The sequence below is a fragment of the Arabidopsis thaliana genome, chromosome 3 (genome assembly GCF_000001735.4).
Source record: "Arabidopsis thaliana chromosome 3, partial sequence".
Classification (NCBI taxonomy): Eukaryota; Viridiplantae; Streptophyta; class Magnoliopsida; order Brassicales; family Brassicaceae; genus Arabidopsis; species Arabidopsis thaliana.
Genome location: NC_003074.8, coordinates 7,157,456 through 7,181,086, shown reverse-complemented (window position 1 = coordinate 7,181,086; position 23,631 = coordinate 7,157,456). Strand labels below are relative to the sequence as shown.

At 37.5% G+C, this 23,631-nt stretch overlaps 8 protein-coding genes and 1 pseudogene across 13 annotated transcripts; 2 read left to right on the top strand and 7 right to left on the bottom strand.

Moving 5' to 3' along the window:
* Positions 1-7: 7 nt before the first annotated feature.
* On the bottom strand, positions 8-1,050 carry AT3G20557 (uncharacterized protein). Of its 3 annotated transcripts, none has more exons than NM_001035655.3 (3): positions 729-1,050; positions 554-616; positions 8-466 (listed from the first exon to the last, which is right to left on the bottom strand). In NM_001035655.3, exons 1-3 carry the CDS (start codon positions 945-947, stop codon positions 356-358), a joined length of 393 nt encoding a protein of 130 aa, NP_001030732.1. In that variant the 5' UTR covers positions 948-1,050; the 3' UTR covers positions 8-355. The 3 variants fall into 3 exon arrangements, with proteins under 3 accessions (NP_001030732.1, NP_001327648.1, NP_001118667.1); NM_001338486.1 differs by having other exon boundaries at positions 96-466; positions 565-616; NM_001125195.1 differs by having other exon boundaries at positions 291-616.
* A 1,422-nt stretch (positions 1,051-2,472) lies between these two features.
* On the top strand, positions 2,473-2,887 carry AT3G20555 (uncharacterized protein; the record flags this gene model as incomplete). Its single annotated transcript, NM_148738.1, has 2 exons — positions 2,473-2,613; positions 2,696-2,887. The coding sequence occupies 2 exons, from the start codon at positions 2,473-2,475 to the stop codon at positions 2,885-2,887; spliced, it is 333 nt and encodes a 110-aa protein (NP_683580.1).
* Positions 2,888-3,066: 179 nt separating this feature from the next.
* DDL (SMAD/FHA domain-containing protein) lies at positions 3,067-6,651 on the top strand. Its single transcript, NM_112947.4, has 11 exons — positions 3,067-3,215; positions 3,453-3,861; positions 4,322-4,353; positions 4,433-4,499; positions 4,611-4,668; positions 5,021-5,113; positions 5,636-5,750; positions 5,865-5,912; positions 6,004-6,049; positions 6,138-6,208; positions 6,353-6,651. Exons 2-11 carry the CDS (start codon positions 3,487-3,489, stop codon positions 6,390-6,392), a joined length of 945 nt encoding a protein of 314 aa, NP_188691.1. The 5' UTR covers positions 3,067-3,215; positions 3,453-3,486; the 3' UTR covers positions 6,393-6,651.
* Positions 6,652-6,755: 104 nt separating this feature from the next.
* AT3G20541 lies at positions 6,756-7,410 on the bottom strand (annotated as a pseudogene). The gene is made up of 2 exons: positions 7,154-7,410; positions 6,756-6,993 (listed from the first exon to the last, which is right to left on the bottom strand).
* A 59-nt stretch (positions 7,411-7,469) lies between these two features.
* POLGAMMA1 (polymerase gamma 1) lies at positions 7,470-13,033 on the bottom strand. Of its 2 annotated transcripts, NM_001203013.1 has the most exons (13): positions 12,711-12,854; positions 12,514-12,558; positions 11,560-12,265; positions 11,249-11,440; positions 10,331-11,010; positions 9,553-10,027; positions 9,345-9,440; positions 9,028-9,120; positions 8,750-8,944; positions 8,434-8,526; positions 8,141-8,347; positions 7,973-8,062; positions 7,470-7,891 (listed from the first exon to the last, which is right to left on the bottom strand). In NM_001203013.1, exons 1-13 carry the CDS (start codon positions 12,824-12,826, stop codon positions 7,730-7,732), a joined length of 3,150 nt encoding a protein of 1,049 aa, NP_001189942.1. In that variant the 5' UTR covers positions 12,827-12,854; the 3' UTR covers positions 7,470-7,729. The 2 variants fall into 2 exon arrangements, with proteins under 2 accessions (NP_001189942.1, NP_188690.3); NM_112946.5 differs by lacking the exon at positions 12,514-12,558 and having other exon boundaries at positions 7,490-7,891; positions 12,711-13,033.
* On the bottom strand, positions 13,027-15,060 carry AT3G20530 (Protein kinase superfamily protein). 2 transcript variants are annotated; one of them, NM_112945.4, is made up of 5 exons: positions 14,634-15,060; positions 14,356-14,537; positions 14,085-14,274; positions 13,613-14,007; positions 13,027-13,538 (listed from the first exon to the last, which is right to left on the bottom strand). In NM_112945.4, the coding sequence occupies exons 1-5, from the start codon at positions 14,767-14,769 to the stop codon at positions 13,281-13,283; spliced, it is 1,161 nt and encodes a 386-aa protein (NP_188689.1). In that variant the 5' UTR covers positions 14,770-15,060; the 3' UTR covers positions 13,027-13,280. The 2 variants fall into 2 exon arrangements, with proteins under 2 accessions (NP_188689.1, NP_001327572.1); NM_001338485.1 differs by having other exon boundaries at positions 13,151-14,007; positions 14,634-15,040.
* A 162-nt stretch (positions 15,061-15,222) lies between these two features.
* On the bottom strand, positions 15,223-18,321 carry SVL3 (SHV3-like 3). The gene is made up of 9 exons (NM_112944.3): positions 18,155-18,321; positions 17,811-18,071; positions 17,581-17,690; positions 16,982-17,483; positions 16,852-16,893; positions 16,489-16,776; positions 16,263-16,405; positions 15,677-16,178; positions 15,223-15,598 (listed from the first exon to the last, which is right to left on the bottom strand). Exons 1-9 carry the CDS (start codon positions 18,240-18,242, stop codon positions 15,345-15,347), a joined length of 2,190 nt encoding a protein of 729 aa, NP_188688.1. The 5' UTR covers positions 18,243-18,321; the 3' UTR covers positions 15,223-15,344.
* Positions 18,322-18,691: 370 nt separating this feature from the next.
* AT3G20510 (Transmembrane proteins 14C) lies at positions 18,692-20,410 on the bottom strand. Its single transcript, NM_112943.5, has 3 exons — positions 20,005-20,410; positions 19,278-19,365; positions 18,692-19,168 (listed from the first exon to the last, which is right to left on the bottom strand). The coding sequence occupies exons 1-3, from the start codon at positions 20,201-20,203 to the stop codon at positions 19,096-19,098; spliced, it is 360 nt and encodes a 119-aa protein (NP_188687.1). The 5' UTR covers positions 20,204-20,410; the 3' UTR covers positions 18,692-19,095.
* Positions 20,411-20,640: 230 nt separating this feature from the next.
* PAP18 (purple acid phosphatase 18) lies at positions 20,641-23,187 on the bottom strand. The gene is made up of 5 exons (NM_112942.5): positions 23,015-23,187; positions 21,867-22,535; positions 21,493-21,681; positions 21,306-21,394; positions 20,641-21,062 (listed from the first exon to the last, which is right to left on the bottom strand). The coding sequence occupies exons 1-5, from the start codon at positions 23,159-23,161 to the stop codon at positions 20,843-20,845; spliced, it is 1,314 nt and encodes a 437-aa protein (NP_188686.2). The 5' UTR covers positions 23,162-23,187; the 3' UTR covers positions 20,641-20,842.
* Between the last annotated feature and the right edge of the window lie 444 nt (positions 23,188-23,631).

Genomic DNA, 23,631 nt, shown 5'->3' with positions numbered 1-23,631 from the left:
TAAATCCGGATCATTCAATCATTGGATTACAAAGGCGTTCCAAAATACATATGTACTTGATTGTACCAAAACACTGTTACACACATGGAAACATGTTAACACTGTTACACACATGGAAACATGTTAACACTGTTACACACATGGAAACATGTTAACACTGTTACACACATGGAAACATGATACATACATTGATACACCCATTACACATACATACATGCGATACATGATGCAACCCTTGATTTGACTTTCACTACATTTACTAGTCCATTCTATAATTTACAGAAAATAATCAGAGAAAGGAAGATATATAATCACAATAAAGAATATGTATATGATTGAAAGAGTAATCAAAGTTTCAACCAATATAGTTAGATAACATCGACAAAGGGACTAAGCAAAGTCCTCTCTTCTTCAATTCTGCGCAGTATTCTTCAATCTTTATCCCATTTTTATTCAATATTTTCTCCTACAAATCCCGTATGAATATTTTTGTTAGCCGCCAAAATAACTTTCATTTATGAAAAGATATATTAGAAAACATGAAGTTTCTTACCTCAATCTTACCATTGTTCATGGTTTTTTCTTCTATCGTATTGTCTTCCATTCCACTGTAACCCTGAAGAGACAAGCATAGCCATTTAGACTAACCTATATATGTATGTGTAATGTGTGTATCAATGTATGTATCATGAACATAGTAAGATATATTGTCTTATTCTTGGACTAACCTCGGTTCTGTTAGAAGGAGATGAAGCGGTGTCTTCTTCGACACAACCCATAGGAGAAGCAGCGTCTGACATCATTGAAGAATCATCGTAATGGCCTAATCCATCTTCTGTTTCAAAGTACATTGTCCAACTACTCTCTTCTAGACCCTCTTGCATAGTTCTCTGTTGATTAGAGAAATTTGTTCGCCTCACACAGTTGCTTAGTGCTGAGTTTTCCATTGAGACTTTCTTAGATAATTAAGAGGGCTGGTGAAGAGTAGTTTGATATTATAATAGAGAGATGTGAGAAGCTATTAAAATGGTTCTTAGATTTTTATTTGCCTAATTCTCTCAAATGTGACCTCTATATAGTGGGGGAGGCAGAGGTCAGGAATGTTGTAGGTTTGGCACGATTTTGGCCCTTTGTTCTTATTATTGTTTAAGTATTTACTTGTTATAATATTATTTTGTTGGTTTTAATATTCTAAATGGCAGTTGAACAGTTTGATTTCTTTATGTACGTGCAAGAACAAATAAAGATATACAAGAGAAGTGGATCACCTTCTTGTTGTAGTGGAGATTATAAATGTACACATCAACTTGAGATTTGCTAAATTGTAATCTTTTTAGTTAGCACACAATATATAACATAACAACATAAAGTACTTTTGATGGGTGAACCTAAATGTATTTTGGTAGTTTTCCAATAAAAGTGTTAATTTAGATAAAAACATTTGCCTAATGATACATTTGCCTGATGATAATCACAAATTCACAGAAACAGTAGATAAGGATCAAATTTTATATTGTCCATTAATGAAAATAATTTCGATAGAAGCTGAAACAAGATATATTAATTTCATTTTAGCTTATATTCTCCGTTATCTAGCGTTTGATGTAACATTTATAAGTATATATCTGTATTAAGTACAAGAATTTGTTGAGGAAGGAAAAAGTGTTCTTACAAACAAAAATATAAATTTGTCAATGATGGAGACATGTAATTCGTGGGGAACTGCTACTAAGTGTTTAACGATAATATATATGGTTTATAACGTGACAAGGTGATGATAGTCAATTCATCTATTTGAAAATCCTTCAACAAAAAAACAGAAAACGTGATGAAGGCAACATTAGGCTAACACCACAAATAGCTAATTGATATATAAATATAGTCGGTCCACGTTCTCGAACCTTTATAGTCCGGCAGGATAATTATTTTACTATTGTCTAGCTTACAAAACATGTACGACATATTGCACTTTTAGATTGTGAGATACGAATTGTGTGAATTTGTAAAGTTAGTACCGAATCTTTGATGGTTGTTATAATAATTTGCCTCTTTTTCATCAGCAATCTATGACGTAAGAGGCTACGTATGTTCGCTTAAAATTTGACCTAATTTGGACTTTGTCATAGTGAAACCGTATGACAATAACGAAGAAGGTGACGGTGACCGATTCTGATATATGTGACAGTCTAGCCAGTATTTTGCAAAACATAAGATACTAATGAAGTGCATGATGCATGACCGATATTTGAATTAGATATACAAGCCGGCTGGTAGATCATTAGACAACATTTGTTTGTGTGTCTATGATGCGAAAAAAATAAATATTCTCAATCTTTGACAAAAAATATAATAATGACAAAGTACATATCGTTTTGTTCATACGTAAACAAGAATTAGTTTTTAATCGTCTATAATATTGGCGTACACTAGTATATACATGAAACTAAAGATACATCAAATAAACAAGGAGACATGATTTGGGATTCGATGAGCCATCACCCGACAAACCAAAGCATCACCCGAGAAACTCATACTGACCCGTCTCTAAAGCTCGAGTCTATGAATGCTGTCTTCCACATAAGCTTCAAGGCCAACAGTTGCGACTACAAATCGGTAGTAAGGAGAACTACAGATGGGATTTCAGGACATATGTTCCTCGAAGTTGAAAATTTCTCTCCACAAGTTCCTTCATGAGAGGATCAAAGTTGGTGGTAAACCTGGTGCACTCTGTTACAATCAGAACAAGATCACTGTCACTTCTGATGGTTTATGTCGTTTAGCTATCCACCTCAACTATATCTATGATCTTGTATTTGTCTTCTATCCTATCAAAGTTGGTGGTAAAGCTGGTGCACTCGATTTGTTACAGGCTCACCGATTTGTTTGATGATCAATTATAAAATCTTTGTTGCAAACTAGGACGAAGAAACAAAAATCTCGAAGGAAGTACAAGGGTACGACGTTACAAGCGGCTTCTGCCCTAATTATACATATCCTTTCTACCAAACAAGATATGACACGTGTCAACTAATGGAAGTTTTACCATACCGTCTACAATTTGTTTGATATTGAACCCCTCAGTTTCCATTTATTTGCAAAAGAGGCCAAATAAATGATTCTTCTCGTTTTGGCTCTGATTCTTTTTATCTCTGCGATTATTATTATTCACTCTCTCCTCTTCTCTCCGCCGAAGTAGTCACAGTTCCGGCCACCAGGTAAAATTTTTCTTTCTCGTTATGCAGCGATTTTTTCTCTTAACGATTCTTGCAACCCTAGACTATGCCCGGAACTTCTGAATTTAGTATTTGAAATCTGTAGCTTACGTTTTTTGGTTTAGGGCTTTTGCTCCATTTCTAGTTTCTATGCATTTGGGAATTAGGGTTTACTGTGTTATCTGGAGCTCACATGCCTTTTCCTTCTGACCCTGGTTTCAATTTGTGATCTTTCCAAAGGCAAAGAAGAGAGAAAACGACCCTGACTCCAATAATGGCTCCTAGTTCTAGGTCTCCTTCACCACGTACGAAGAGACTGAGAAGAGCTCGAGGAGAGAAGGAAATTGGGAGAAGTAGAGAGAGAGAAGATGATGGTAGAGAAAGGGAGAAGAGAAACAGTAGGGAAAGGGATAGAGATATAGGAAGAGATAGGGATAGGGAGAGAAAAGGAGAAGGAGAAAGAGATAGGGAAGTTGGGGATAAGAGAAGACGATCAGGGAGAGAGGATACTGAAAAAAGGAGAAGGACAAGAACAGATGATGAGAGATACTCTAGAGGAAGACATGAGAGGTCTACTTCACCGTCAGATAGGAGTCACAGGAGTAGTAGGCGTTCACCTGAAAGAGCTATTGCCTCAAGGCATGATGAGGTATTTCTGCTTCTTTCTTTAGCTTGGATATGTTCTTAATCTCAGAAGTGTTTTTTTTTTTGTTTTGGGTTTTACTTGTGCATATTCGTATTCTGCTTGAAAAGATAAATGTGATTGAAATTGTTTAGCTCTGATGTATGCTAGAAAAGGTTAGCCTCTGCTGCTTGTTTCGTCACATAATAAATAATTGGAATCCTGTAATCTAGCTTATCCATCTCGTGAGTCTATAACTAGAACCTGCAGCCAGCCATTTTTTGCTTACTCTGTTGCTAAAGGACTTAAGAAAGATAGTCTCTTTGTTTCCCTTCAGCATGTCCAGTAACATCACTTCTCATGTTTCTCTCTTTTTAGTAAAAGCTCATTATATAGATTATGGTTGCTTTCTGCAAATTATCATTTTCTGCGAGCCACAGATTTTTGTTACTTCTTCAGTCATTTTTATCGCCTTTTGTCTTTTCAGGGGTCTAATGCAAGAGGGGGCAGCGAGGAGCCGTGAGTTTTCTTCTTATTAGATTAGCCGTTACAATTTTTCAGTCTTTCTTTTAACCATGTTATGGGTTTTCGTTAACAGAAATGTCGAGGAAGATTCAGTCGCGAGAATGAGAGCAGTTGAAGAGGCTCTGGCAGCGAAGAAAAAGGTATTATATCAAGCCCTATTGATTTTCAATTTCCAATGTCATTTTGAGCTCGCTTAGCTCATCCATGCATAAATGCTAACGCTTCAAATCTAATTTTGATATATCTTGTAGGAAGAACCATCATTTGAGCTATCAGGGAAACTTGCTGAAGAAACTAACAGATACAGAGGTGAAACTTCTGATCCGTCCATTTCATTTAAGAATATCACCTGTTACCATTACCTTGTGCTAGAAACTTTTGCCATAGTGTTTTCATTGCATGTTTGAACTGCGAAACATCTGCCTTTGTTGTCAGGTCATATTTACTTAATTTTGTATGCGTACGTGTCTGTCACTGGGTAAAAGCTTTCTTTGGTCAATATCTAATGAGACTAGAAGCTTCAATATATAAGCATCTGCTATCAGCAGATATCTTTTGACTGCCAATCCGCTTTTGCTCCTAGGAATGGAGACGGTGGTTTCTCGCATTAAATTTCACCATAGGCATGCTTAGCTTCCTTGACTGAGTGAATCCTTTGCAGGTATCACACTCCTCTTCAATGAGCCCCCAGAGGCTAGAAAACCCAGCGAACGATGGAGACTGTATGTTTTTAAGGATGGTGAACCACTGAATGGTGAGTCTTTGACGTCTTCCACATCTCTATCCATCTGTCTAAGTAGTGGTTCATTTGTCTTCTATGTATTTCACTTAACTATCTTACTGTGGTGAACGTCAATTTTTTGTCCACAAAATATGCAGTAAAGCATGTAGTGGCAATGAAAGAGATACTCAAGAAATTTTGATGCACTCTAGCCATGTAAACTTGAAAACTGTGGTCATTGATGGTTTAGTGTCCAGATAACAGCGTGATTACCGATAGTAGCCAAACTATAGCTTGATACTTCTTAGAACTTGTCAATTTTCTTAGAATGAATCTTATTATGAATGTTAATGACTCTTAGAGGAAAAATAGCTCCTTTGATCTGATATGTTTGTGACTGTGGCTTCCCGTGTCATTCTTACTTTGAACCCCTGAACATTGTATATAAGATTTTACATTTTGTTTCCCATTTCTGTTTGCTTAATAATTCTGAATGCCCTGAATCAGTTTTCTTGATGTATGTTTCTGTGCATGTGAAATGTGTTGGACTAACAGAGCCACTCTGCCTTCACCGCCAAAGCTGCTACCTCTTTGGACGTGAAAGAAGGATTGCCGACATTCCTACGGATCACCCATCTTGCAGCAAGCAGCATGCTGTCATTCAGTACCGGTAGGGTTCTGACATGTATTTCTCCTTTTAAGTAGTAATATCTATGACAATAGATTTAATGAGAATAAGGTTTTTAGTTTAATATTTATGTCACTGTGAATGTGCTTTTCTCAGGGAAATGGAAAAGGAGAAACCAGATGGTATGATGGGGAAGCAAGTGAAGTAAAACCTATCTGCTCTTTCATTTTGCTTAAAATTTGTACCTCTTCTGGCTTTAAGCTAAATTTTAATTTCCCTTAATGTCACTTTCCAGGCCTTACATAATGGATCTTGGTAGTACCAACAAAACTTATATCAATGTAAGTGCTCAATTACATTCCTTCTTATGTGCTTCTTTATCATGGTTAATTCAAACGTTTGTGATTAGAACTTCTTTTACTTTTTCAGGAAAGTCCCATTGAGCCACAAAGATATTATGAGCTTTTTGAGAAAGACACCATAAAGTTTGGCAACAGCAGGTATTCTAATGAAGACACATTCTAGTTCTGGTTTCCCATTATGAATCATACCCCGTGCCTATTCTCTGTGATTAATCTTTGCTTGCTGTGCAGTTAACATCTACTTTCTTCTGTTCTTGACATGTTTTGTTCTTTTGGTTGCAGCCGAGAGTACGTACTGTTGCACGAGAATTCTGCCGAGTGAATGAAATCAGAGTCAAGCAGAAACGAGTAAATCACAAGATTAGATAGTTGCGTTTCTCAGGGTTTTTAGAGATGTTTGAGCTGCTTCATGTATGCTTTCTACCGTGCTGGTGATAATCTCAGACATCATTTAGAAATCTTTTGCTTGCTTGTTATATAATAAATGATGATGAACGATTGGTAAGAGAAAAAGGTTAACTTTTGGTATAACTGTATAAGATCAATCTCTACTTTAAAATTGTCGCTCCCTGAGGGTTTCGACCTAACTTAACGTAGAAACATGGAGACGACTGAGATTTCAACTAGAGTTACCAAAACGGACATCACTTTCTTAGTAAGATAAAGCTAACTCTGCGATTGAAAACTACTTATTTGTCAAGCCTTTAGTGAGGGATTCAAGGATCAAGTCACGGATCTCCTCCCTGCTTGCTCAGTCAAGAGTGGTTCTGCCGTCAGCATCCTTAACCGTGTAGTCAGCGTTTGAGAAGCTCTTCAATTTTAGGCTTGTCTCCCTCCGAGACTGCTAGCATTAAAAGGATGTCGACATGGTGCATCTTATCTTAGGTACCTTCCACCGCAAGTATCCCCATGTAGTTAAAATACTGCAAATAACACAGAAACGACAATAATAAATCTAACATTTCCTCTGTTTTCTTCATTCACAAACTCAGACACAACCACGTACGGAAGCTTTTATAAGCGCCCTTGTAACAAAACAAAGATTGACATATTTGACTCTAGAAGCTTGAAGTGAACACGAACCTGTTCGACGTCGTCTCTGTCAAAATCATCACGTGACTGGCTGCCATAGATTCCAGCATTCTCAGCATCGACGCCGTTCTTTCCGAACTTAAACGAGGCAGTGGCTCTGACCTATTGGAGGGTCCGAGTCGGATAAGTCTGATCCCGAGATTCACAACCCTAGTTCCAAGAAACCGAGAGGAGAGGCTAAGTGGGGTAGAAGAAGTGTTGTTGAGTTTGGTGGTAGAGGAGAATAAACTCGCAGAAGAGCTATGCATGGTGAAATGGAAGCCATGATACTGCCTCGAAGCTTCTTGCGAGATTGTAATTATTATCATCTACTCGTTCACTTTTCTTTGATAAGATTACTCTGTTTTCTCATTAAAAACACCGACTCTTCAAGCCTACTAATTTACACAGCAATGTATCTTTTAACATAAAGAAGATGACAACAATTAGCTTTCATTAGCATAAACAAAATGACCCTTTCTCACATATGAACAGATTTTCTCAGAGCCAATGAGACAAAAAAAAAAAAAACCTCAAGCACTGCCTCATTGTTAGCTTTCACTAGCAAGATCTTTTTCTATTTTCCTCTTATTTGCCAGCATACCAGTTCTGAGCACACTTAGCATCAACAGATAAGTCGACTGAGAGAATATTCTTGCCGTTGAAGGGTTCAGACATGCAGTTCACAACTATGTCTTTAGCGTTCTCCGCTGACTCACTTGGTCCTTCCAAGATTACTTCATCATGAACCTGTAGGTAGCCCAAAAGAAATCATTTAGATAAACAATCATCTAACCTGTAGTTATGTAAAGAATCTGTGAGAAGTATTACTTGTAGAAGCAATTTCCAACCAAGCTCTTTTAGCCGTTGATTATTTGATATCTCCAGCATAGCGCACATAGCAACATCAGCCGCACTTCCCTGTATTAATAGTGGTGATTGAGGTTTAAAGTCGATAGAGTTCAAGATGGTTAAGATCTGATGATAGTGCAAACAAACCTGAACAGGAGTGTTGATTGCTGCTCGCTCGATATGGTTCTTTTGGGCACGTGAACGGTATTCAGGGAATTTACGAGCCCTTCCCAACAAAGTGAGTACATACCCTTTTTGTATAGCTTCTTTCTTGCGTAGTTCTTGCCATTTCCGGACTTCTTGTCTGTCATTATACCAGAGATTAACTGTATCTTGAGCTTCTTCTCTTGATACCTGAAAGATGGAAAACAGGCTTCTGTGAGCTTATTATCTTATATCAAGCTTGTTCATATCAATCTTAACGGCTTAGTTGATAGTACCTTCCAATCTCTAGACAGCCCAATAGCAGTCTTCCCATACGCAATCGAGAAGTTAAGCATCTTTGCTTTTCTTCTCTCAGAAGCAAAGGCATCCTGAATAAGTAAGAAAACATTTTGCCAGCTGTTAGACGAATTCAGGAACAAAGTTTAGTTTCCCTAGTCTGTATAAGTCGACTGTTGCAATCTTAAAGTGCCAAAGGGATGAAAGAGTCCCGCTCTGCAGTTCAGCACTAATAGAACTATTCTTTTAGCTTACAAGCAAAATGAATAAAAGAGTTAAAAATCCCTGTTTCAAAAACATTTAACCAGGATTCACCTTCAACAATGGCACTGGCGGCTTCTCTTGTCCAGGTTGTGGATGCCATTCAAGGAGCACTTCACCATTTTCAACAGCTTCACGAATATGAGGATACATATTCATGGCTGTTCTTGAGTGGAAGTCTCCACCAGCTATGAAAGCTTCCTTCATGCTTTCGCAACTAGCAAGATGTGCCAGAATCCTAAGTTCCAGCTGAAGATAGAAAAATCACCTCACAGTCAACAAGTGAATTAGCTTACTAGTCATCAGAAAAGTAGATATCAATATCATTTCACCTGTCCATAATCAGCAACAATAAGTGAATTTCCAGGTGATGCTATGAAGGCCTGACGGATTTTGTACCGATCTTTCTCCAATGCAGGTTGGTTCTAGACAGAGAAAAGGAATACTTTACAAACAAATTCTAGATGTCCTATACCTCTATCTAAAAATTGACCTTGAGCACACCAATCCAAAAATTAGCATATACTAGCTCTTCATACCACAACATCAAAAAAATTTACAAGGTTATCAGTAGAGAAATTAGAGAAGCTTAGTTATTTGATTGCATCTCCATTCAAGCTAACTCTTAAATTAAGTTCAAGCCATGTACCTGCAAATTTGGCCTTCTAGCCGATAAGCGTCCAGTTTCAGTGTTGATATTCAGGGAGCAGTGGACACGACCATCTTTTCCTGACACGTTACTTCCCTGTCATTTAGGAAAACAAATTCCATAAAAAAATAACCTGAAGGATATGCTAATGGAAATAATTAAGTAGCTCGTAAATCCAGGGAATATTGTTTTAAAAGAAAAAACATACCTGTAAAGGAAGGATAAAATTTGATATTAAGGAATCAATGGAGCAAACTTCACATAATGCAGCAATAGCATGGCAAGCTTCCTTTCCACTTTCACCCCCTCCAAATGCATCAAATGCTGTTCCATAAGCAGATGTGTCTGATTCAACAGAGGTATTGACGTGTTGTGTTTCTACAACTTCATCTGGTAGCGAAATACAATCATCATCTCCAATGTTTTCTTCTAGACAAGTATCTAAAACGCCCTCCATATAGTCATATTCTGCAGAGACTTTCCCAGCTAAGGCTTTCAAGGTGTCTCCACTAACAGAGGGCCAGCCTGAGGCAGTGAACTTTTCAGTGGGCAAAGGTCTGTCGCTTATCCTATGCAGTTTGATATTCCGGAATTTTGTGGCTCTCTTTTTTCCTTCTTCAATCACCTTATCCACATTGGGAACTTTGAAAAGTTTTTCATATGGAAGATCCTCATCATTACAACTGTATCAGATATGAACAAAACTTAGTATCAGAAATAAGCACTAAGAAACGAAATTATGTAACTCCTGTTTTGCATCATAATGGGAAGAAAATTTGATTCACAAACTAAATCTGAGAGCTGCAAGTGTTTTATCAAGGCAAAAGATTACAATCTTCACCAGATTCTTAAACTAGAGTCTCATACATTTGGTTTTCTTTATAATAAAGTGATATGGTACGTGTCAAATACCAAAATGTCATGGTTTCTTCTAAAGATACATGGAAAAATAAGGCAGTTCAAATCAAGACTTGGAAGAAGCATACCTGTTAGAAATGCCACCAAAAAAGAGTTGTCGCAATTGCGTGTCACTGCCAACATTCATATGCTTTGCATCTGGACAATGCTTTGAAGCCCAATTACGGAACCTCGAAACAGCAATTTCTTGTTCTGCTTTGGCTACAATCTCAATCTGCGCCAAATAATCCCTATCTACAAGCATTCCTTCCGATTCCATTTTGGCAAGAAGTTCACCAAAAGGTTGCCAATATTCTTGGTAGAAATCAAACATGTTCTTTTTTGAAATTAGTTTTCCATCAAGAAACCATTTCTTCGCTTGCAGTTGCTTCTTCATGCTCTCATAAAGCTTTAGAGTGCTTATTGAATCCAACGCTGAGTACGAAATCCAAGCTTCTCGATCCTCCATTTGTAGCTCTTTAACAGGAGGAATGATCACCAATTTTCCTTCTGATCCATCTTTTTTCAATTTTCCCTTGCCGAAAATCTTCTTCATTGATATTTTACCAAATAATTCTGCTTCCTCCTTTGTCTCAGTTCCCCCAAGAACTTTTGGGTCACTTGTAAGTGCTTCAAGCGAATAACCACCCGATATCCGTCTAGATGAATCCCACAATCGTGCCATGTGCATTGTATCACCATGAAAACCAGAAAGCTTGATTCCATAATTTCTGATGATGTGGTTATCAAAGCTGTAGTTATGCCATACCTATAAGTAAAAGGAAAGGTCAAGCTTATAAGCGTTATTTGATCATGAAAACATTTTCAAATGATTTACAAAATTAAAACATGATTCAGAAGTCATTAGTGCCTCCATCTAAACAAAAGAGAGCCAAGGTGAAGAAGTAGTCAATCATCTTTTCAGGAAAACACACAACAAGATTCGTAACACCAAATTATCACTGAATAAATAGAAACGCAGCAAGTTGTTTTTCGTTTTAGCTCACTTTTTTTATGGATGAGTCTTCGAAAAATGGCTTAAACTCAGCCAGGATATCCCTTCCATTTTCGCCAAGCACATCTACCCAGATACATGATTTACCATCTCCAAAATCTGCTTCTGATCCACAATAGATACTGAAACAAATCATCTCCCCATGGTCTACAGGTGTTTCAGTCTTCACATCAATCCTGGATACCTACAGAATAGATTATCAGAGAGTAAAAGCAGAATTAAACGAAGCGTCTATACGTCAAGAACATAAGCATTTCTAGGCCATGTGAACAACAATGTATTAGCAAACACATGACCCAATACCTCTGTATCGCAAGCATGGACAAGATTCCTATATTGATTCATGAGCAGAGCCACGGTTTCCTTTGCACTAGACACATTATCAACAACACGAACTCTATTGTATATTTTCTTGAGGTTTGCACGGACTTGCGATAGGTTGGTGCATTTTTCCACTTTGGAAATGGTTGCTGTTTTCTTATAGCTGGCATTGTCAAGAGTCGTATCACTGTTAAGAGGTTTCAGAGTCACGTCTGTTGTTTCCCCAACCTCAATATCCTTGCTTGGTAATGCTACGACCGATCCTCTTATACTATTCGTTTGCATAAAGCCATTCAATTCTCTACCAAGTGTGGTAATATCAGTTCCAGGCTTCAGATTGTAATCAAAGTTCTGGCCGTTTCCATAAGAATGGACATCATCTATTTTGGGGACAAAGCCTTTTAAAATATAACTGCCATTACCAAAAGCATCATCCTGGTTGTTAGCATATTCTCTATTTCTTCCTCTTAACTTATTATTGACTTCCTCCCTCCAAGCACTTACAGCTCCAGCTTGTTTCACAGTTGGCGGAACCATTCTCGCCGTCTTAGATCCCAAATTAAGTTTCCACTCTCCACTAAACTCAACAGAGGATGACCTTTGATGACCTGAATGATGAAACCCATGAGAACCACCACAATCAGTAGCAGTCGAATATCCCGCATTTCCCTTTATGATTGCTACTTTCCTGCAAATCATAACCACCAAAAAATGATATCAACACAAAGAAAAACACCTTCAAACTCAGAATAATAACCAAACCTCAACTAAAATACATTCTTCTGCTTAATCAAAAGCAGACTCCTAAATAACTTTAACACAGGAACAATTTAGACTAAGTGAGAAACTGAAACCAAATTGCAGCAAAACACATTTTTAACCTGCTTCTTCAACAAACTTAAAACGCGAATCATCACTATATAACTAACAACAAACTTACGAAACAGAGCAATTGAGCAAACACACATTTTTAACCTGCTTCTTCAACAACCTCAAAACGTGAATCATCATCACTATATAAAACTAACAACCAACTTTACGGAACAGAGCAATTGACTAATGAATGAGTAAATCTAATTCTCGATGAACAAAAATGAGAAAAGGGAACAGATAAGATGAGAAAAGCTGTGAACCTGGTGCAAAGGATTCGACGGCGAGGGACAAGAAAAGAAAGAATTGAAGAAGAAACACGAGGACGACGCGAAACCCAGAAAGAGGAAGGAGACAAGTGACGAAGAGAAACCCCCATGGCCGTAGTAAGTGAAGCTAATCTCCCCAGCTTGAAGGAATTTTGAGTCTTCCAGAGATAAAAGTAGGGTTTATCGTTGTCCAATTTTGTCGTTTTATCACAAAGCTGAGCTGGTAGCCATTGCTCTATGACAAACCCTTAAACCCTTTTCCCCTTTTATCTTCTTTAATTAATCATTTCACTTTTAAAAAAAAATACATAAACCAAAAAAAAAAGACATTTTTCCGATAAAGTTGGGATTTTTAATTCTGTAATTTTTGTTCAGCGATGAGTCAAGTCTGAAACTTTTTGAAACCCAGATACAAAATTCTCAGCAAATCCTTTAAAATGTTCGATGGGGAACACGAAAACTCTCATTTAATCTTCTTTTTTCATTGGTGAATTCGTAAAGTTATCAAATTTCCTAAAACCGATCATTTGAAAATTACAAACGAAAACAAACAAAAAAATTTGCTCAAAGTTTGGATCTTTCGTCTTCTTCTTCTTCTTCTTCTCCTTCTACAGTTTGTCCATCTTCTTCGGTTTTGGTCACGGCTAAGTACTCAAGCGCAGTGACTACATCACTCATCATTGGTCTCGTTGCTGCTTCTTCTTGAAGACACATTGCTGCTACTGCAAGCGCTTGATACAATCCTTTTATTGGATACTTTCCTTCAAGCAATGGATCTGCCATTAACGTGAACTTTCTCCTATCTTTGAACAATGGACTCGCCTGCGCATTTTAGCAAAACCAAATTAAGAAAACCAATCAAATGGTTTTGTTCAGATTGAAGAACTTTTGCGTACCCAAGTGACTAAGTTCTGTTCTTCAGTTGGTTTTGTTGTGTCAATGACTCGTCTTCCTGTGATCATCTCCAAGAACACGACTCCGAAGCTGTATACATCGGATTTCACAGTGAGCTGTCCTGTGAGAGCATACTCAGGCGCACAATAGCCGTATGTTCCCATCACTCTCGTTGACACATGAGTCTCTCCACCGGTCGGACCAACCTTAGCTAAACCGAAATCCGAAAGCTTTGGGTTGAATTCTTCGTCAAGTAATATATTTGAGGCCTTGAAGTCTCTGTAGATAACAGGAGGATCTGCTGTTTCGTGTAGATACTCAAGCCCTCTAGCTGCTCCTGCCGCAACTTTCATTCTTGTGTCCCAATCCAACGGCTTCTTCTTGTTCCGCGCCAATTCTGAAGTATAAAAAAGGTAAATCTTTAGAATGTGTGGAAGTGAAAGTATGTTGTGATGGTGTTTAGATATATGTTACCTAGAAGATGATCCTCTAAAGAGCCATTTTGCATGTATTCATAGACAAGAATCCGTTGATCACCGTCTGCGCAATATCCGACCAAATTGACAAGGTTTTGATGATGTAAGAGACTCAACATCATGACTTCCACAAGAAACTCTCTGTTCCCTTGGTAACCATTCCTGTCTAGCTGCTTAACCGCAACAACCTAAACACGCAAGAATCAGAATCAAACCACTGAGCAGAATATGATGGATCGATGTTGTATGAGAGAGAATGTTATAAGTACTTGTTCCGGGGTTTCTATCTGCCCTTTGTAAACCCTTCCAAACCCGCCTTCACCGAGCTGATTATCGGGGTTGAAGTTCTTGGTAGCGACGCAAAGCTCTCTGAATGTAAAAATATGAGCACTGATGTTCCCTTTACCGAGTTTTGCTATCTCCTCGGATATGTATCTTCGCCTACTGCTATCTGCAGGTATGTGCAAATACGCCTCGCTTCTTTTAGAAAGAAAAGCTTTTAAGGGATTTGAGAATGCATATAATGAAAAAGGTTAGAAAATGGGACCTGTTTTAAAAGAGATGTTGTCAAATGTAGTTATATTGTTCTTTGCATCAATGCAGTCTTTGATGCTTTGTCTCGATGATGATCGTCTGTTAAATCGTCTGTGGGACATACAACAGAACAAGCAATTGATTTTCATTCTGTTTTATGTGTGTTGATAATGTATCTTCCTGGATTATTACTACAAGAAGATGATTGATTTACTCGAAGTTCATGAATGTTCTTGAACCTCGAATCCAAAAGGGATCAAGATAATTCTCAGACGAATAAATTTTATTTTGTAATATGGCAAAAGGGTTTGTCTGAGAAAATAAGAAAATAAGGTTTGGCCTTTGAAGAAACCAAAAATGAATCTGGTCTCTTTTGGCCTCAAAAGAAAGAAGGAACAAACAAAAATGAGTTTGCCACTTAGAATCTTTCCCTTATGTTTGATTGTTTATTTTATGTTTCCTTTTTTCCTGATAAATGGATGGTTAAATTTGGGTGAAGAATCCATTGGAAGAGAGTTAAAAGATCAAATAAGCTAATTTTGGTTTTGTTGGATTTAAAGTTAAGTTTATCCATTTCCATATTCCTATTAATATCTCTTCTAAATTTGTAATTCTAGATATCTTATTGAAACCTTAAAAAGAAGAATGATATAGTACTAGACATTGTTATTCATAAGGTTCACTTGCAGATACTGCAGTCGAAGTCGGTTACAAACACTTATCACTAAACTGAAATGAAGAAGCACACAAGAATAGCCATGGCTATAAATGCAAAGGGAACTTCTATTGCTTTTTCCTCTGCCTTTGATGGAGAAGAAGCAGGAGGCTGACTTCTTGCTTCAGGCAATGGTGGTTCCGTCACATCTGAGTCAAGTAGTGCTGGATATGGAGCTTCAGCTGGTGGAAGAAGCATTGGATTCGCGAAAGTTATGAGCTCACCGGTTGTAGTCAGACCAAATTCGCCGTAACACTTGTTCTCTGCAATCAAACATAATCTCAGATTGGCTCAAGGAAAGTTAAAGAAGATATAAAGAGAAGATGAGACTACTTTCTTACTTCTGTATCTTGCAGTGGTTGCTGGGAAGTCAGTGATGATGCCATCAATTTGGACATCGCGGACAAAAGAGTCTATCTCTAACGTTGGATCATCGTAAAAGTCAAATGCATGAGTTACACACTCGTTGCTAAATCTTTCAACGTAAACACGAAGCCCGTTTGATTTTAGCTTTGAAGCAATATTTGTCTCCTTTTCAAGGATGATAAACCCTTTGTAGGGAAAGACTGATTTCTTACTGATGACAATCGAGCCTGCGAAATTCTTGATGTCTTTGATCGCCGAATCTGCTACATCACGGATGTTGTCGTCGACTCTATAGACCAGCTCGTCATGATTCATTTTGTTCTTCTCCTTGAACTTCATCAAGACAGACTTATCAGTAGACTGGATCAGTATTGTTCTTGCACTTGTCTTGTTTTGTTGAGTAGTAGCTCTCTTCAATTCATCTAGTACCGCATCGACCACGCTAATTCCTTGATGTTCCACTAAATAAGCTGCATTCTAAGAAACGAAAAAATGCTATATCAAGAAAAGAGTCATGTGTTGTACTTATTTACACACAAGATTTGCAGATAGAACTCCCACCTCCACTTCTATCAAGAGGCCTAAGAGAGAGCTGTAACGGTTTGGAAGAAACAAGAACTCGGATAATGTAAGAAACTTCCCAGCCTTGTTGTTTCTTGGGTTTCTGAATAAACCAGAGTCCTTTTCAAGATTCGAAATAGTGGCTGCAATAAAGAGGGAAACAAAGCCAATTCATTAAAAGTCTTTATATTGAATCTTGATTTTGCTTTGTAGTTTTGGCTCTTACGCTTCAAGGTTTGTATCTGAGACATGGTCAGGCTAAAAGTGTAGATACCACTTCTCCGTGGGTTAATCTCTGAAACTACTGATGACAGATTTCTGAAGCTTGTTTCGATGACATTAGTGCTGTTTATAAGATCAAAGGAGCTCATACAAAAGGGAATCTTGTCTTTAGACATCTGGACATTGCAATCAAGAATATCAGCCCCGTCGCTTGCAGCTCTCTGATACGCCAAGTCAGTACAGCCCGGGAAATCTCCACTCGCTCCATTCTTCGAGATAATAGTTATCTTAGCTGCAAGACATAACTGTTAAAATGCAACTAAACGATTTAGTGATCATATGTTTATGGTTTTCTCTTGTGCATTACCTTGCTCCTTAGCTCTTTTAGGGTCCACATGAGAGAAGCAATCTTGGAAAGAAAACAAGAATCATAAATGTAGCTATATGCAATGCAAAACTAGATGAAGAAACAGAAAAACAGTGTGTTTTTTACTTACTGATGGCTCGATATGGAGTCACCGGGAAGTCTGATAGGAAACCATCAACGGAGAAGTTTCCGTTGTCAATGAAAGATAGATACTCAGCCGTTGGATCATAGCTGTAGTTATAAGCAATTACAAAATCATTGGCAAACTCCGAGGCGAAAACTTGTAAGCCTTCTTTATGAGCATCTGTTACAAGCGACGTGTGGGGTTGTAGGTAAAGAGCTGAATCTACGGGCCATATGTAAGATTTTGGAACAAGAATTCCAGAAGAAAACGTTCTTATATAACTTAGATTCTTGGCAAGAGAGCCGTAAGATTGGTTGGTGAAGGGTTCTATGTGTTCTTGTTTCAGAAACCTAAAGATGAGTTTTGTCACAGTCGGCTTGACACTGTTTTTCATGCTCTTCAGGAAACTGATCCCTGGAGAAGATATGAAGTTAACTTTCAGGCGTCTTGATAGAGAGACAACAGAGTTTCTCATACTCAAATTGTGTTTTGCGTAGAAAGCACTGTCCTATAAGTGTAGAGACGGATAAGTAGAGGAAGAAGATTACTTAATTATGATTCTTATAGAAAAGACTCTGAGCGTTAAAAGAGTATCTACATTATACCTGAATGTTCAACCAGAGGCCTGAAGCTGTCAACTTTGCTACTTCTTCAATAGCCAATATCGAGGATACATCATCGAATATATATGGTCTTGAGACAACACCCTGTGCCACTGTTGAGGGGAAAAAACATTTGCAGAGTTGATATACCACAAGATTGAACATTTTGATTTAAGAAGTTTCACTTACAAGAAGAGGGTTTAAAGAAACGAGATATAGTTAAAAGGACTTACATTTCACATCAGAGAGTTCCTTCCATGTGAAATCAACAGAAAACCTTTCTTTGTAATGTGGGTCAATTCTTATGACGTTAGAACCATTGTCAAGCTTCAGATTTGGAAAGCAGATTCCAACACCATCCTTTGTTAGTTGAAGATCACACCAGAGCATTACGTCTGGTGAAGTTGTTATATTCACCAACTGATATGCTTGAATACTGGAATCTGGAAACATACCAGAGAATCCGCCTCGAGCAATCACAGCCGGAGGTTTCCCTAAAGAAAACACATCAAGAAACTGTAAGGAACATTTATGAAAAATTCACGTACATAAAAAGTGAGAGAACTCTGTCTCTAACCACTCAATGTTTGCCAAGAACTTGAGAAAGCAGTCTGTAAAATGAAGAACGTGATCAGAATCAGAAAAATCACTCTAGGACACGCCATGGTAGTGGAGAGCTTTCAGTGTTTCTTCTTACTTTTTTTTTTTTTGCTGAAGATGGAGTGAAGAATAAGTGAATTATTGAACTCATGAGCTGTTTAGCAATAATCTACACAATCTACCACGTCCTAAAAATGGAAAAATTAGCTTAAAACGTAATCAGACTCTGCAGTAGCATTAATTGTAGTTTTTCTATATTTGTGAGAAGAATGTCACTATTCTGAAAATGGAATAAAAAGAACTTATTTTAGCTGTCACCTCGTTAAGTAGAGCCTAGCTACTAGCATGAGAATTTTTTCCGAAAAGCATTTTTGGGTCTCCATAACATTTCTAGCATGAGAAAAGCACATTTTCTAAAACTATGTGTCACCTCCATTGATGGACCTTTTAGCTTAAGTTTCCCTTTACATCAGAGCACAAATCCAACTTCTCCAAAAGAATCACCATCGCACAGCTTGAGTCTGGTTTCTATACTCTTGCAAAAGAGTTTTGCCTTTGTTACTGCATGAATCAAGATATACTTTAAGGAGAGAACAAACACATTGAAGATTTTTTGTTGTGATGACACAAGGTTACAAAGAAGTTTTGAGGATCAACTTCTATTTTGTTTTACGATGTGCTCATCCCCAGATCCCAAGTGTGTATCGAAACGGCAGATATATCTCAATATATATAGTAGTATAGCTCAAAACAGTTTGTGGTTACAAAAACACGATGACAAGAAAACACAAGACCATATGCAGTTCTTTGACTAATACAAGCTATTAAGGCGTTATGACAACCGCATTGTGTACACCAAAAAGAATTCTAATCGACAAATTCAACAACGGATAGTATCATCTGCATGTAGCAGAACCATCATTCAGCTTTTGCTGGAAATTTATTGCCACCAGTAGCGATCTTGTATACGTAAAAACAGGTCATGAGAGCACTGCAATACAGATATGGTTCTAGAGTTAAGTCAATGGTGTAAAAACTTAAAAATACCAAATCTTGATGCAAACAAAGATACTAGCCAGCCAGTGTTGAAGGATTTTTACCTGATCCCAGCAACCAAACCAGCCGGCATAATCTTTCCAGTCAGCAAGTAACGCTGTCCCATGACTAGTGTGAGAGCAGCTGCGATGACTGTATCGAAAAAAAAAGAAACATTCAGATGAGTTTCAGTCACCATAGATAATGAAAATCGATTTTGCAAGCTTGTTATATCTTTGAGGTTGGTTCTATTGTCAATCAATGGCAAGAACACTAATTAAAAACAGCTACTCAACTACAACATCTAACAACTCAAATTGAATGTTCATCTGCAGTAAAACAGCATCTTGTCCAAGAGAGACACTATTACATTAGTGGAAAAAATTAGCAAACCAATTCAAATACTGCTGCAATTGAAGATCCAAACACAACCAAAATATTAATTTTTTTTTATCTTTGAATAGCAAGTTTAGCATCATCACACAAATCACTTATTCAGATCCAGATCGTTAGTGGTCCAATAAGATCCTTAACCTTATAACATAACCTATCATCAACTCTCAAGCTAAGTTCATGATCCAACACATTGAACCATAACAAATTGAAAACAAAATGAAACAATTCCTTGGCTCAAGTGATAAGTCACTAAAAGCTATTCACATCTTGTAATTGAAAGTCTTCCCTATGGACATCTAACGGAATCATACGAATAAATCTTCCTAAACATAAATATCTGTTAAAGACATATAAACCCAGATCGCTAAAAAGGAAAGAAATTTGCAAGAAAAAAACCTGTCTGAAGAACCATAGCAATAGTGGAATTCTTCTTCTTCTCAAAAGCTTTGAGACTGATATAACCAGCGAGAATGAGTAATAATCCAGTGCCTGCACCTCCGGCGAAAGATGTTATACTTCCTTTCTTCATGTACCCGATAAATCCTCCGCCGATGAGAAGCATCCCGTACGGGATAGTGAAGCAAAAATCATGCATTTTTCTCGTGCTGGGTTTCGATTATTTTCACCGGTGATGAAGAAAATTGAAAGAGCGATCGCAATCGATGAATTGATCTGATAGAGACGATGGATCGATGAATTGATTTTATGAAAGTGTTGTGTGGTGAGCGCGTGGAAAAGGTCCGCCTTTTTTCGTCAACGGTCTTCAGACAACTAATCCTCCACTTACGGTCCATCATTTTTGTGGCCTAATTGTAATTAATTTGTAATTTTATATGTATCTCAACTTTATATTAATGTGATGAAGAATGTTTTTTAGTATTGCATTTTAAGATAGTGACAGTTGTTGTACCTAATGTGAGTAATGTTCAAAAGGAAATAGTTTTCAACATTGTTTTGTATGTCACATTCGTTGAACCATCTACATTGACAAAATCTAACGTATGTCACTTTAGCTTCTAGATTTTTTTTTTTAAGATTATAAATAGTGGGAAAAACAACACAAAGCAAAGTGCAAGTTTACAAAATTTTAAAGTTGGAACTATGATTTCTATAGAGTTGGTGAAAATCTTCTTCAATGGTGTGATTAAGAGTCCCATTGCTAACAACATTACAAGCTTGTAGATTTCTATATTTAATGGACTATTTTACTGAAATTCTCACTTTATGGATATAATTAAGGTTCCAAGAGCATTTTCCTGAGTTCTTGAGGCCTTTTCTTCAAGCATCCGGAGTTCACAAGAGAGTTTAACCAAACTTCATCAGACCTTGTTGGTTCGTCATCATCGTTCCTATGCCAGGTCCATAGCGCATGTGTTGAATTCACCATCTGAAGCTCCCCATGTCCAAAGCTTGCTTCCCTGAAGACTGACCACTCTGGTGACGGATCTTTGTACCTGAAAGTGAAAAAAACACGATCCCTTCATGATAAGTATCAACTACTTTCATCATATAACAACTGCACCGTAAGTGTGATTAGTTTCATGTAGATAATATGTTGAATTAGCTCAAGAATCTCAGACACTAAGATGCAGAGGTTTGGCATGGACACATCAGAGAATTCTTGTTCATAGTTTACTTATAACACAGAAAGAATGAAGATTTGATAAAGCTAGAAGTAATCAGTTTGAGGAAATTACTTGCGAGCCAATCCTTCTCTGTTTCCTCCATCACCTATGGTAATGTGTACGGGACCACATGGATCTGATTTACCATTGTTGACACGTTTCTGTCGAACAGCACAATAAACCAGTTTAATATCATAGGGAAACAAGAAGAAAAGCTGAGATATATTTCTATTGAGATTCAACACAGCTCTGAGCATACCGTGCGTTCATAAGCATGGACATGACCAGTAAATACAATATCAACACCGCTCGCATAAAGCAAAGGCTCCATTTCAGCCATCATTTCATCACCTTCATGTTGATGGGCATTGTTACTGTTATACCATGGTACATGGAAGAGGACTATTAGCCACGGAGTTCTTTCTCGGTCCACCTTCGAGAGATCAGCCTACACATATCATAGATAACACCAAAATTAAATCCAATAAGTGTAACAGAATCTGCTGATCTTAAAAGATTATCTCACGGAAAAAGATTAATTCAACCAAGCACTATTTTACTAACTACTTAGACCTATTGTGGCAATAAAGGGGAGATACACATAACAGATGGATGTCAAGCAATAATCCTTACCTTTAACCAGCTGTATTGATCTGAGTACCGATCATAATCTGTGTATGAGCCAAGCATGATCGCATGGACACCAGCAACCTCAAAGGAATAATAAAGATTTGAATTTGACCCACTTTCCTCATACGGCATCTTCCACCTCGAGTTGAAAGACACAAATTCATCAACTATAAAAGGAATACTCTCTTTCTCATGGTTTCCCTGTGTCACCATCCACGGCCTTACACTTGCCAGAGGCTGAACTAGTTCCCCAAACGTGTCCCACTTATGCTGCATATAGTCCGCATACGATAGATCCCCTGGAAGTAGATGCACAGCATATTTGCATTGATCAATATGATCTAGAGTCGACTTAGTCCAACCGGTTTGTCCAAGATCCCCCGCCACTGCAAAAGTAATCGGGAACTGAGCTGGTGGTGTTTTCAAATGGAACTCAGGTCCTTCTCCACCACAACGGTAATAATAAACAGTATCCGCTTCCAATGGCCCAATGACGGTATGATGTATCTTCCCTGATCTATACATTATATAGCTGTAGGAGGTGCTTTCTCCTTGACCAAGATAAGAGTATTTCCCTGGCGATGTTCCATATTCAACAAATGAAGGAGACGATTTGTCATTCGTAACCCAAGTAACTCGCATATGTTTATCTCCAGCCAATGAGATATGCACCTGCAGGTAAGAATCTCAGTATAAGAAACAGGACCAAATGAATCTAAAAACAGAACCTTTGATGTTCATTATCAAGTATCAACTGTATCATGCACTCCATAGCTACAATTTCACTCAAGCATCAATGTTTTCTTCAGAATGAAACAACACAATTCATCTCCATTGTTATAAATAATCATTTAGGAAAAGGCCATTTTTACCCAAAGTAGTGATTAGTGAAGATTACTAATGGCGTTGATCAAAACTACACAGTCATTAGATTTATCCATTAGAAAACTAGTGTTGAGAAGACTTCGGGACACTAGCAAATGGGATTCTCTGGAGTAAGCATAAACCCAAAAATCGGATCTTTCGGAGAAAACAAACAGAGACCCACATGCAGTTACAAGAATAGAAAGATTTCAGACAATTAAAAACATGATTTTTTCGGAACAAGAATCATCAAAACAGAGGAGAGCTTAAGGAATTCTAATTTATACCTGCTCGGGTACAGAAGAGGACTTTTGTTTCCATGGAAACTGCAAGGTTTCACGAGGTTTTGGTCGGACGTAATCATCTGCGGCCGCAGAAGTAAAGATTATTGACACTGATAATGTTACGAGTAGCAAAATCCCCCATTTTTCCATCTCTGCGAGCTTTTTCTTTCAGATTCAGTGAGAAAAGGTAAATGGATTCTTTATAGGCTTTTGCGACGCGGGCACGACACGTGTCTAAATGACTAAATTGTCCTTACCATATCTCGTATGAATGTGTTGATTTTCATTTTAAAAGGATAAAACGATAATTCAGTCTGTTGTCTTGTCCAATGATTTTTGTTTTTTCTTATAATTGATTTCTTATGATACCTTATGAATTTTGGTTTATTTATTTTTGTTTTTTTGCAATGTATGAAGTATTATCTGAATATTAGTATGGTCCAAGAATGAAAGAAAACACTAATCCAAGAATGACTAACAAAAAAATGAAAAAATAAAGTTGAAGAAGTAAAATGATATAAATAAAAATAGAAAGTTAGAGAAAAAGTAAAAACGGTGAATCGAGATGCTGTCACGAGAGCAAATGACAAAAAATGGAGGACAAGCCTTAACTTATAAGC